At 48.8% G+C, this 12,625-nt stretch overlaps 1 protein-coding gene across 1 annotated transcript; it reads right to left on the bottom strand.

Annotated features, from left to right (window-relative positions):
- Positions 1–5,648: 5,648 nt before the first annotated feature.
- On the bottom strand, positions 5,649–6,204 carry LOC123440815 (putative glutaredoxin-C2). The gene has a single exon (XM_045117363.1). The coding sequence runs from the start codon at positions 6,123–6,125 to the stop codon at positions 5,811–5,813; it is 315 nt and encodes a 104-aa protein (XP_044973298.1). The 5' UTR covers positions 6,126–6,204; the 3' UTR covers positions 5,649–5,810.
- Positions 6,205–12,625: the final 6,421 nt, after the last annotated feature.

Here is a 12,625-nt window from a genome sequence, read left to right as displayed (position 1 = left end):
CGAGACTAAAGGGGGTCTGTAGACCCGGATCGAGCCCCGAACCGGGACTAAAGATCCACCTATATAAGCGGGAGTTAGAAAATTTCCAACCCAAATCGCATTTTCTTCTCTCCTTCTTCCTCTTCTCCTGCCCGCGCGGCACAGCGACGAACTCGACGACGCCGTCTGGGTGCCCGCCGTCTTGCTCGCCGACGCCCGCCGTTATTAGGTTTGTGCTAGATTATTAGGGTTAGTAATATTTAGAATTAGGAAAAAGGAAAATAAGAAGAGGAGGAGAAGAAAAGAAGAAAAAGGAGAATAAGAAGAGGAGGAGAGGAGAAGAAGAGGAAAAATAGAAGAAGAGGAGAAGTAGAAGAAGAGAAAAAATTAGAAGAGGAGGAGAGGAGAAGTAGAAGAAGAGAAGAGGAGACGTAGTAGAAGAAGAGGAGAAGTAGAAGTAGAAGTAGAAGAAGAAGTAGAAGAAAAGGAGAAATAGAATAAGAGGAAAAATTAGTTTAGGGTTACAAGAAGAAGAAATATTGTATAGTGTATATGCTTAAGTATTAATAGTGTTTCTTAGATTATTGCTTAATTTTGCTATTGTATATGCTTAAGTATTGATAGTTTAATTTTGCTATTGTATATGCTTAAGTGTTAATAGTTTATTTTTAGCAAGAAAATTAATAGAATTAGTTTATTTTTTTAGTTCATTTTACGATGCCTATCCCGCATCCTCGTCGTCGACTCGGCGGAGGACACCTTGTTGATCAGAGGGGCCCTGTCCAGGACTGGGCTCCGCCCGGCTGGTATTGGGAGGTGCTACCTTCCGGGGGGCGTAGGTTGGTGAGGAGCTAGCCCGTCGTTGACCCGATCCTTGTTTGGTGGCGGTCGTGTGGGCCAGTGAGCGTGCCGAGGCTTCCGGACACCGCGGAGGTGGTACGTCACCGTGTCAGCGAGGAGGATGAGCACGTCCGTCGCTACATGGTTGCGTTGGAGGGCAGGTTCGAGCATACCTGGCAGGTTCTTCGGGGATCTCACTGGAGCTATGATCCTGTGATGGTTCCTTCTCTTTGGGTGTCCACCGCCCGCGCCGATACCCGTCGGGCGCTACGGTTCTAGATGTATCAGTGATGCTATATGTATGATACTATTCGAGGAGTATTAGTGATAATATTCGACAATGTACGGACAAAAGAGATGATGTATTTGCTTATAATTGAATGCATGCTAATTTGAATACTACTTTATTTTACGATTTGGTTTTGCTTATTGAATGCTCAAATTGGAAAAGTACTCCTACTTTGAATACTATGCAGAAATCTAGGAGTCCCGGGTGGAGCCACGACCCGGGACTAAAGTTGTTTTGGAACGGAGTTCCTGATGGAATAATTATTTTTTGGTACAAAGGTTAAGAGAATCCGTTTTTTTGGAGAACTATGGATCCACATATCAGGCACCTCGAAGAGGAAGAACTTCTCGAAGATATAATCAAAGACGGCCCCGACGTTGAACCAGCTGAATCTCCGTCGTCATATCTAAACCCCGATGTTGGAATGGAGGTCGAGCGACACGAAGATGAAGCCGATGGGCAAGGAGATAGGTCCAATGATGGAGAAGGTGATAGCTCCACTGATGGAGAAGCCGGTGGAGAAGCCGGTGAAGACATAATAAAGTCCGGCGAGGTATACATATGAAGTTCGACAATCACTTGTAATATGTGAAAAATATTGGAGATAGCTCTATATTGTATACATATATATTCATTTGACGAATGATACTCCCTCTTAGGACTCCACATCGAGCAAAGCTACGAAACGAGGCCCGACTAGAAAGTTGGATGCACAGACGCATTACACCTTTGAGGTGATATTGCCTACGTGCGAACCCAAGCTTCCTAAGAATGCTGCTGACACATTCAAGAAGCAATGCGGAGTTCTCGTTAGGGATCACGTCCCGATCATCGTTCGGGAGTGGAACAAGCGCAAAGGGGCAGCCGATAGTGACTATGTCGCCGAAAGGTACAAAGATAATCTTTGGAATGATCTCATGTCACATTTCAACCTGCCAGAATGTGAGAATGAAGATGCTGCAGACAAACTGAGGGCCAAAGTCAAGCAGTGGACTCTAAAGAAGATGGCCGAACTATTCTGTAGCTGGAAGAAGAAGCTATGGAAAAACTATCTGAAGACAAAGAAAGTGCCAGTATTCGAGGGGCCAGGGGGCTATGAGTTCGCCATCCCAAAGTGGGATAAGAAAAAGCAAGATCTGCTAGATAAAGGCATCGTACCTGAACCACTCCGTGATGAGTGGGAATTGAGAGCAAGAAATTGGTTCCTTGCGCATGGTGGGTCGTACGACGAAAAAACAGGGGACCTCATCTGTAGTGACGGTCTTAGGATACCCAGGGAGAATTGAAAAAGGATAGTGAAAGAAATTAAGGAGGGAAAAAGAAAGTTCATTGCAGATAGAGAGAAAGATTTGCTCACACAGGTCCTCGGCAATGACGAACATGGAGGACGAACGCGAGGCTTCGGTCCTTCTTACCCGTGGTGGCTTGGGTTTGCCAGAGACCAAGACACTTACAGAAGCCGAGAGAGAGCAAAGAAGCGGCATCAGGATGAGGAGAATGACAAGTTCAACCAGTTGCTTGCCAGGATTAACGAGCAACAGAAGCAGATTGATGAGCTTAGAGGAGTAGCGCGCCAGGAAGATCTTGCACTTGATATTACCGGCGCCCCATCTAAGTGGAAAAGCAGCGTGGCTGAATCTGAGGCCCCGCCCGATGATGCACGAAGAATGATAGAGGGCGGTCCCGACTACCCCGTGGATGGAATCAAGGAGTCAACATCAAGTGAACTCCATCAGAAAATCAAGAACATATCCATGAAGGTGGCCGTCGGATAAGCTTTACCTCCTGGCCCTGATGCACGCTGGCATGGCCGTGAGATTCCAGCTGGCTTTGCTAAAGTCGGGGTGGATGAAATCATGGCGGGGTTTCATGATATGGAGCTCGACATAGCTGGACCCGAAGATGAGAGGACACTCGGAGAAGTACTGGGTGGAGTCATCCTATGGGACAAGAACTACATCAAGCTTCCAGGCTCGGCCCCAAGGACAACACCGCCTCCGAGTCGTCGCAGGTCACCTACACCTCCATTACCTCCAAGCCCTCCACATGACGTCGGCCAGCACAACACGAGTCCATCTCGATCACCGCCGCCGGACTTGGGTCGTCCGTCTCCGCCGCCGCCCGCACAGGATACTAAGCGGTAGCGTGCCACCAAGAACGCTCCGCCGACGATTTCTAAGCGACGGAGCCCCCCCAAAGCGCAAACGGTCGCCCCTCCCAAAGGTACCTCATGCTAATCTTCCTATCAGACCTTATGATCGTACCCCCGAGGAAAACGCCAGGATAGCAAAGGAACATCAAGATGCGCAGATGAAAAAGAAGGAATCCGAGCCCCGCCCGGTATACACCGAGAAGCAAATAGCATTTGCAAAATACTTCACGACCCTTCCATCACAGTATGACTTACACCATAAGCCTGATGACTATACACGCACATTGCAGAAGGAAGTGAAAAAGAGCAGATCACGTGCAAGTGCAAGTGGGAGCAAATCAAGTTCAACTACATGCAAGAAAAAATCAGACGTTCCTCAGCTTGGACAACAGGCCAAACTGTCGATCCCACCCCTCAAGGTGTTAACCGAGAATGTTCCCCCTCCGGTGCAGGGGCAAGATTTTGAATTAGCAAAGAAGTGGGCAGCTGAATGGGGTGTCTCGGTTGAAAATGTTCTGGCTTCCCAAGACGACAGGTTACCCAAGGCTGTGGTAGCCCCTAAGCCACAGTTTGTCATGGGAGAGCCTTTGGTCAGCAAAGATGATCTCCCAACAAATATGTGTTACTTGCATACGTGGTACTTAAGTGAATCAAAGAATGGGAGAACGATGATCGTGGTGAGTGTCCCACGGGAGTACTACGACCGCCCCGAAGAAATCCATATCGACTTTGATGAACTCTTCCAGATGTACAATGGCGACGCCCTTGACAAATCGCTTATGAGTTGCTATTGTCTGTAAGTTTTTCAATTCGTTGTCTACATATAACTTGTTTAGTTATTTCAATTCATTGTCTATATATAACTTGTACTCTATTATGCAGAATGAAGATTCTGGATTGTAAAAGTAAGAACATCCTAAATATTGGGTTTATTGACCCAGATAAAATACATATAGCGACGCTAACTGATAAACCCAAGGAGACGGAGGAAAACCTTCTAAGGTTTCTAACAGATCAAAATTTCCGTGACCACATACTGTTTCCATACAACTTCAGGTGAGGGTCTTTACTCTGTTGTGCCCATTCACTTATAAGTGTAATTGATAAGTTACTGATATATATATATATATACATATATATATATATATATACACACACACACACACATGTGCAGCTTCCATTGGATTCTGTTGGACATTCAAATTGATAAGGGAAGAGTTGATGCCTTCGACCCATTATCGAGACCCTTGGAACAGTGCCAAAGCCTGCAGGACATGCTCCAAGGGTAATTTCAATCATTCTTGCGCTCTATCGGTCTCTTTCGATGATTTTCTGATATATCAATTAATGAAAAACTTAGCAAATCATTATCCTTGTCGGGCAGGGTTTGGAAGCGGTTCAAGTGCGTGACTCCCGGTATCGAGCCTGAGAAGCTGACCTTTAGAGTGGCTCAGGTAAGTAGTAGTATGATATACTTCTATTTTCAATACATTTATGATGCTAGATTATTATTTTGATTATATATATTCTATTCTCTAAAGTGTGACCAACAGCCACGGGGGACGCATCTATGCGGATACTATGTTTGCGAGACCATTCGCACGTTTACCTCTGAGCACAAGGATCATAGATTCGACGTAAGCAATGAACATTCACACTTCTATTTTTACCTGTCATTCTTTGTTATCATGATTGATATTCATATTCATCTCCTCTTCTTATATAGTATATGGCCATGAGGACGAAGATCCTACCAGAACAACGCGCGATTGCTGTTGCAGAGGAGCTTGCGACCTTTCTGAGGACGGAAGCTATAGATGACAAAGGAAGATTTAGTGTAGCTAGGAGCCATTACTGATGTTCGTCCATGTAATCGAATAGACGGGCTCTAGTCCCGATAATTCAGATATCCATATAATTGTATATATATGCTCGCTTTTAAGATAAGTTAATCTTATATATATATATGCATAATTATTTTTATTTAAATTATATGAAAACTAATTCCCGAACATCAAACTAGGCATCACGTTAATCTCCCGAACACCTAAACCCTAAAACCCTAAAACCCAAAAATAATTTCATTCAAAAAAAACCCAAAAATAAGCAAAATCTGAAACTCTTTAGTCCCGGTCCGTGTAACGAACCGGGACTAAAGGTTAAGCCTTTAGTTCCGCCCTTTAGTCCCGGTTGGTGAACCGGGACTAAAGCCCCTTACGGGCCGGGGTTAAAGGCCCCGTCCCCACTAGTGTCAAACACACATACCCAGCGAAGATATCACAAAGATCAAACACGGGGGGTGATTCCTGATCATGTCCCATCTCCTATGTTCCGTGCTAGATCGTCATAGTGGGATAGTCGATATCTATCGGGCAAGAAACCTGAGAGTTGGGTTAAATGTCTAGCGAGAAGCATTGTTCCTTCTCTTATATACTGCAACATAAGCGGCACACAGTACTGTATTGTCGATCACTAGCTATAGCTTTCGAGGTTATGATCACACGTAGATTACTATACAAGTACGCATCCGCCATTATCATTAATAATGCCTCAGGACCACAAGGCACCGGCCTGGCGGAGCAACGGCACGAGATGGCCGCCGAGGTGCAGCTCCAGGACCTGCCTGGTGCCGCCGACGAGCGCGCCACGGATGAATACCGCAGGCACCGCCGGGCTCTGGCCCACCATGGCAGCGAGCGCCCTCTCCAGATCCTCCCTCTGGGGGTCCTTGTCCACCTCGTGCACCGTAGAGCTGACGCCCAGCTCCGCAAAGAGCCTCGTCATGGTGTGGGACATGCAGCAGCTGCTCGCCCCAAAGATCACCACCGTGCCCTGCGACGCCATCGCGGTCACCCTCTCTGCCATTGCTGAATTGCCTAGCTCTCTCTCCTCTATATCTGGATCGCTCAGCTCACTTCACTTGAGCTAGGTATAGGCTGTTGCTTCTTGCAGCTTTGTGATAGCGATGACCCAACATTTATAGATAGCTGGGGCAAGCGCGTGGATAAGAGGAAGTGCTTAATCGACGTGTAAGGTAACCACTGTGGCGTGTTGAAAATTAGGGATAACATATATCCTGTGTGAAAAGGTTCTTTTCTAGCACCACTTGTAACCTTTGCCTTTGGGAAGGACAAATTTTTATATAGTTAGGTATCGCTAGGAATGTGGCTAATCTTTAATGTTATTTGATAATGTTTTCGACAAGTGAAAAACGACGGTGAATAAGATTCAAGATAGCCTAGACTTTAGTTATTAGTATCATATATATAGAAAAAAGATCCGTGGTATCGATCAATCGATAAAAATCAATAGTTCAGCTGTTGATTCATTAGCTTCCTGGTAAACTAGATTAAGATCCACTCTAATGGCCACTCGTGTGTGACAAGGAATAACACCGGGGTGGAACTTGTGCAGGCCATGCATCACATGTCTTTTTGTCACTGTTGTGGAGTTGTGGGTGACAAGGAATGCCACTAAAACCACTCTATGAAATAGTATCCGTTATATTTTCCCTTAGAATTGCTAGTGGTACTGGTAGCTAGTGATGGTGGGTGGATTACAGCTCTGATAACATAAATATTGGATAAAAGGAATGAAATCTTAGAAAAAAAAAATACTAGCATCTGTACCTTGTACTATCCTTTGAGCCATCCCTGCACAGGACAACTTCCTTGACAAAAACTGTATATTCAACTTCCCTTTCTATTCAGGAGCTCTTTTACGGTGATTGACGAGTTACGACTTGTAATTTGATGTAACTCTGTCTTTAATATTTTCTGACCGTCGGATCTGAAAAATCATTTACAAATATTATTTTTTATAAAAGCGAAAGAATGGTAAAGTCAGCTCTAGCACGTGCTCCTAGATATTTTGTAAGAGTGAAAGATGGGTCATGTAATAAAAAAATAATACAATCTTCTAATCAACTATTGTACATATTAGCTATAAGATGGGTTATATATAACATGACAATGGCTTATAGCCAGCAGCTGGCTATTCTATTAACCATGCTCTAACGTGGCTTACTTCTAACAAGGGTGTCTAGGTACATCCTGGTGTTGAAAATCCACTCTCATCTCGCATAATCCAGGAGTACAAACTCGGCATTGTCCCCGACTGCAGCAACACCAAGAAAATCGCCATCTTGTGCCATCCAAACCAAATCATGACAAGGAGAACGTGCATTATGCCTCGCCGACGCAAAAATGTGCCCACCAGCAGCCAGCCGGCTGCACCATCGTTGTCGCCCGTCATCTAATGGAGCCACACACTGAGCTGAAACCCGTCTGCATTAACAAGATAGAGCCCGGAGCCCCGGAACCGTCCGCAGATGAGCATGTAACTGCGCCCTATTTCAGCTGGGAGCTCAAGCGTGAGGAACCTTGCCGCGTCCCCGACTCCATCATCGGATAGGAAAATCTTAAGGTGTGTTTGGTTGGAGGGATAGTCTAGAGTGGTTGTGAGTATCCCCTACCAGCTGGGGATAACCTTTTTTTGTTTGATTGGCAGGGTGGGGTTATCTCTTTTTTGTTTGGTTGGGAGGGTGGGATCCAGCCGCGCCGCCCCCGCTGGCCTCCTGCCGCCGCGTCAGCCTCGCTGGCCTCCTGCCGCTGCGCCGCCCCGGCCTCATGCCGCCGCGCAGGCCTCCCCGGCCTCCTGCCGCCGCACCGGCCGCCCCTCCTGCCGCCCCGGCCTTCCCTTCGGCCGCCGCCCCGGCCTCCTGCCGCCACGCCGCAGAGGAGAGGACGAAGCGCGCGCGGGGTGGTTGCCACCACCCGTTTGTTTTTCACGGGTCTCCCCATCCCAGTTTTTGACGAATATTCCGGGTATCTGGTTGTCTCTATCCTTCTTTGCTCCATAACCAAACGGGTGGCAGCCACCGAAAAAAAAGTTATCCCTGTCCCTAAGAGGATATCCCTCCAACCAAACACACCCTTAGGAGGTGTTTGGTTCGTCAATTTTGGCCCGTAACCTGATTACAGCGTAACTTGAAAACGTTACTTGTGTTTGGACCACATGGGCTGTAATCCGTTTCCGTGTAATCCAATTACATGGCTACTCACCGCCGATACCGCCCACCCTGCTCTGGAAACGGTTTCCTTTACTGACGTATTCTGATTCCATTACCATTTACGTTACAGTTTCTGAACCAAACACCTCCTTAGTGAACACCCTTCCAGGGAACACCTCCCTGTCAATGCCAGGCAACGGGTACGGTGGGAGGACTACCTCGGACTCCCCGGCGAACCCGAAGAGTGTCGCGATGAGGCGGCCGTTCCGGCTGTGCCCGATACCCGGCTTACGACACCCGAAGGCGACGTTGCAGGAGAAGGCCACACGGCGTGAGAGAGTGGCGAGCTCCGGGGACTGCTCCAGCTGCAAGAACTGATACCGGGCGTCGTTGTTGACGCAGAAGCCGAGGAGGCGGTGTGGGTGGTGCTCGCGGAAGAGGTGGAGGAAGCCCGGGTCGGAGGCGTGGAGGCGGAGCCACCGCTTGGAGAGGATGGCGGCGCGGACGAGGCAGTTGGGGAAGCCGAGACGGAGGTGGATCTCGCGGAAGAGGTCGTTCTTGCCGAGCACTGATGACACACTTTTGCTCGTGCTTCCGGCCGGCGAGCTCGAGGCGCTGTAAGGAGGCGGCCAGCTCAAAGCGGCGGGCAAAAGGGCAGCAGCGCTCCCGGCCGCCGAGCTCGAAGCGGCAAGCTACAGTCGACGAGCAAAAGGACAGCAGTGGCTTCCGGCCGGCATGCGCTTTCGGCCAACGAGCTCGAGGCGGCGAGCTGCACGGAGGGGGCGAACAGAAGGGCAGCAGCGGCTCCCGGCCGGCACGAGCTCCCAGCCGGCGAACTCGAGGCGACGAGCTGCAAGGGGGAGTAGAAGGGCAGCGAGCTTCGCGCGTCATATTGTTCAGCGCATTGTATGCCGCACATCAAATAACCTGTACGTGATGCAGAAATTTTAGACGTGCTGGATGAATTTTGCAGCGCATTTGCTTTTGCAGCGTCTATTGAAGATGCTCCGCACGGTAAATTAGCAAAATTTTCAGCGCGGGCTACTTTTAACGTCTTTGTTGAAGATGCTCTTAGAGAATAGGGGATTTTTTTTTTCTTTGATGGAGAAGATAGGTGATTTCTCTACACATGGGACTCTACATTGGAGAACTGGACTATAAAAAATGCTAAACATACAAAAACTTACAAAAGGTTACACGCTGACTAAGATTTTTTCTTTCTAACTAACCTCTTCTCCTGATTTTCAAGAAGGTGGGACCCTCACCTTTTTTAATCATAAATTAAAATCCATCTTCCTATAAATCTTGTGTAAACCTATATATATATATATATATAGCATTACTACTAACAAAAAATCAACTGGGACTCGAAAGCGAAAATCCTAAACCTACAAAAGGCTACGTACCTCTACGTAAATTTCCATTGTTGACTAACACGTCCGAAAAATGCGACATACAAAGAGTTACATAAGGTTACACGCTGACTAGGATTTTTCTTTCTAACTAACCACTCCCCCCTGATTTTCAAGGGGGGTGGAGCCCTCATTCTCCTTAATCTCCAATCAAAATCCACCTCTTTGTAAAACCAATGTAAACTTATGTATGTGTAGCATTGCTGAACACGCCCGCACCTGATTTTCAGGTGGCGTGGGGCTCACCCTCCATCTAATCCAAGCATTGCTATTCGAAAGTCCTATTCTATTCTCGAGCTCAACTGCTACCTTGTGAATAATAAAATCAAAATAATAATAATAAAGGAATTTAAAAAATTATGAAATTTTTATGGTAAACTTTGACAAATAGTTTACATGCATACCAAAATTCAGCCCGGAAATGACATTCGGGGAAGTCACTTCGAGAACAAAATCAATAGTCCAAAAACTTTTCAAAACTAGCATTTTTGAAGCATCAGTTTTTTTTTGCCATGACTTTCACAAAGGTTATTTCAAGTTGAAATTTTGCAAGCATACGAAACATTTGTGGAAATTTACCATAAAAGATTTTAGATTCTTTTTTTTTTTTTAATTTTACCGTTCAAGACGGACCATATGAGCTCGGGAGCAGAAACTCCATGTCCCTCGAGACTGGACTACTATCAAATACGGACTCGCGTTGATAAATTCAGCTAACTTTTGGGCCCGGGCATGGTATCGTGTAGATAGTTAAAATTTGCATGAGAGAAGTTTAATTCAAAAAGTTGCAAAAGGACTGTGGAAATTTTGCGCTTTAAACCAGGTTGAAGCTAGCGTCGAAAAACGCTCGCATCTAGGTTCAGACGGGCAAGTTGACCAGGCCCGCGTCGTCGGGTGCTCTAACCCTAGCCATCGGACTCCACCCCGCTTCCACTCCCCTCCCTACAGTCGCTGGCATGCGCTGTTGAGCAAAGCCCGCATGGTGTGAGCAACAGTGGGATCCCTCTTGCCCTCGCATGGAGCGGAAGCCGCGAGGAGGACTCGTCTTCTGACTGGATGGTGGTTCTTGGTGGCCGGTGCATCGGTGCTCGACGGTGCGCGCATGCTGGAGGAGGTGCAGAGGCGGCGATGTTGGATGGTGGTGATGCGTCCGGTGGAAAGCGCAGGGCGGTGGAGGCTTGGTGTTTCTCGCCGTGACGAGGATCGAACTGTTAGCTAATCAGTTGCACTAAGTTTATCTCCAAATGTTTGCTTTCTGAATAAGAGCCGACAGCGTGTGTTGTGTGCACGTTCGGTCAGTAGTTTCAGTAGGCAGTAGCTAGTTTCAGTTAGTTTGTTAGCTAGATTCGCTCTCAAGTTTCTGGTCATGGGATGGCATGATCTCGGCGATACTTGCGGGCGAAGTAGTGGCCCGATCTCTGCTCGACGTCGTGGGATAGCACGACCAGTAGGTCGGCAAGAGAATCGGCTTGTTTATCTGTTCTTTCGGCAGCCGTTGGAGACGCCTATGAATAACAGAAATCAGAGAAAAGGTGCTGACAGTTAACGCAGCGCAAAACCCTCTTTTCTGAAAGTGTCTTTCATCATCTACCTCACGGATCCTTCCTCCCTCTCACGTCCGATCGCCGGCGGGTAGCAACTACAAGTGGCATCACAGCTAGGTGGTGTTCGATCCAGCCTACGCACCGGCGGTGTCTGATCCGCCGGAGAGATGGCCCCCAGCGATGACGAGAAGAACAAGAAGCGGGAGGACAAGGACGAGCCCGACGAAGTATCGCCAGTGGAGAGATCCCTGGCTCGCCTCTCAACAGAGGAGGGGTCGGGGGTGCGTGTCATCGAGCGCGTCGTGCACGGAGGCGGGGGTGGTGCGCCCCCGATGATGCTCACGCGCACGAACTACTCCGACTGGGCCATGATCACGAAGCTGCAACTTCAGGCGGACGAGCTGTGGAGCGTCGTGGACACTGGGCGAGGCTCAGATCGCGACGACCCTCGCGCCATGATCGCACTCCTAAAGGGAGTGCCGCCGGAGCTGATGCGCATCCTAGGCGCAAAGCCCACGGCCAAGCAGGCGTTGGACACCCTGAAAACCATGCGTGTTGGTGTCGAGCGGGTACGCGAGGCCAAGGCTCAGACCCGACGCTCGGAGTACGAATCGCTCCAGTACAAGGACGGAGAGGGATCGAGTCCTATGTGATGCGTCTGAGGACGATCATCGACGAGCTGGAGGCACTCAGAGATCCGGTGGACGAGCACAAAGCTGTCCTCAAGGTTCTACGCACAGTGCCACGACCATACCGCGAGATGGCGGTTGCAATCGAGTCCCTGGTGGACACCAAGCAGCTCTCACTCGAGGAGCTGTGTGGGAGGCTCCTTGTCGTCTAGGAGCGCGAGCGCGAGCAGACACACACGTCAGGTGGCCAACTCATGTACACTGCCGACGAATGGTTGGCCCGCCAACGGCAACTCGAGCTCAGCGACGGCTCCCCCGGCGCATCGTCGAACGGCGGAGAGCGTCGTGGGTGTGGAAACGGAAAGCCGAAGGGAGCACAAGGAGGAGGAGGTCGCGGCCAAGGTGCTGGCCGTGGCAACGGAGGAGCGGCAGCGCCCAGGAGAAAAGGAGACTGTCGCTACTGCGGCATCGCCGGTCACTGGCTGAAAGAGTGCCGGAAAAGGGCTAGGGATCGCGAGCAACAAGATCAGCAGGCCAACGTGGCCGTGGTTGAAGGCGAGGTGGAGCAGCCTGGACTGCTTCTCGCAGCCTGCGAGGTTCAGCACGCGCCAACACCTGCCGACCTGAACCCTGAAGGCGGCGAGATCTTCCTAAACGAAGCGCGGGTTGTGCCCTTGGCCACAAATGATGATCGCTGGTACCTGGACACAGGCGCCAGCAACCACATGATGGGACGCCGTGATCTGCTCACGCAGGTCAACGAGTCCGT

Source organism: Hordeum vulgare, chromosome 3H (assembly GCF_904849725.1).
Source record: "Hordeum vulgare subsp. vulgare chromosome 3H, MorexV3_pseudomolecules_assembly, whole genome shotgun sequence".
Lineage (NCBI taxonomy): Eukaryota > Viridiplantae > Streptophyta > Magnoliopsida > Poales > Poaceae > Hordeum > Hordeum vulgare.
The sequence above is the reverse complement of the archived record's forward strand: the minus strand, read 5'-3'. Positions and strand labels throughout refer to the sequence as shown.

What these genes read in the sequence shown, in the direction of transcription:
- LOC123440815 (XM_045117363.1), bottom strand. Translation starts at nt 6,125, where the DNA reads ATGGCAGAGAGGGTGACCGCGATGGCGTCGCAGGGCACGGTGGTGATC.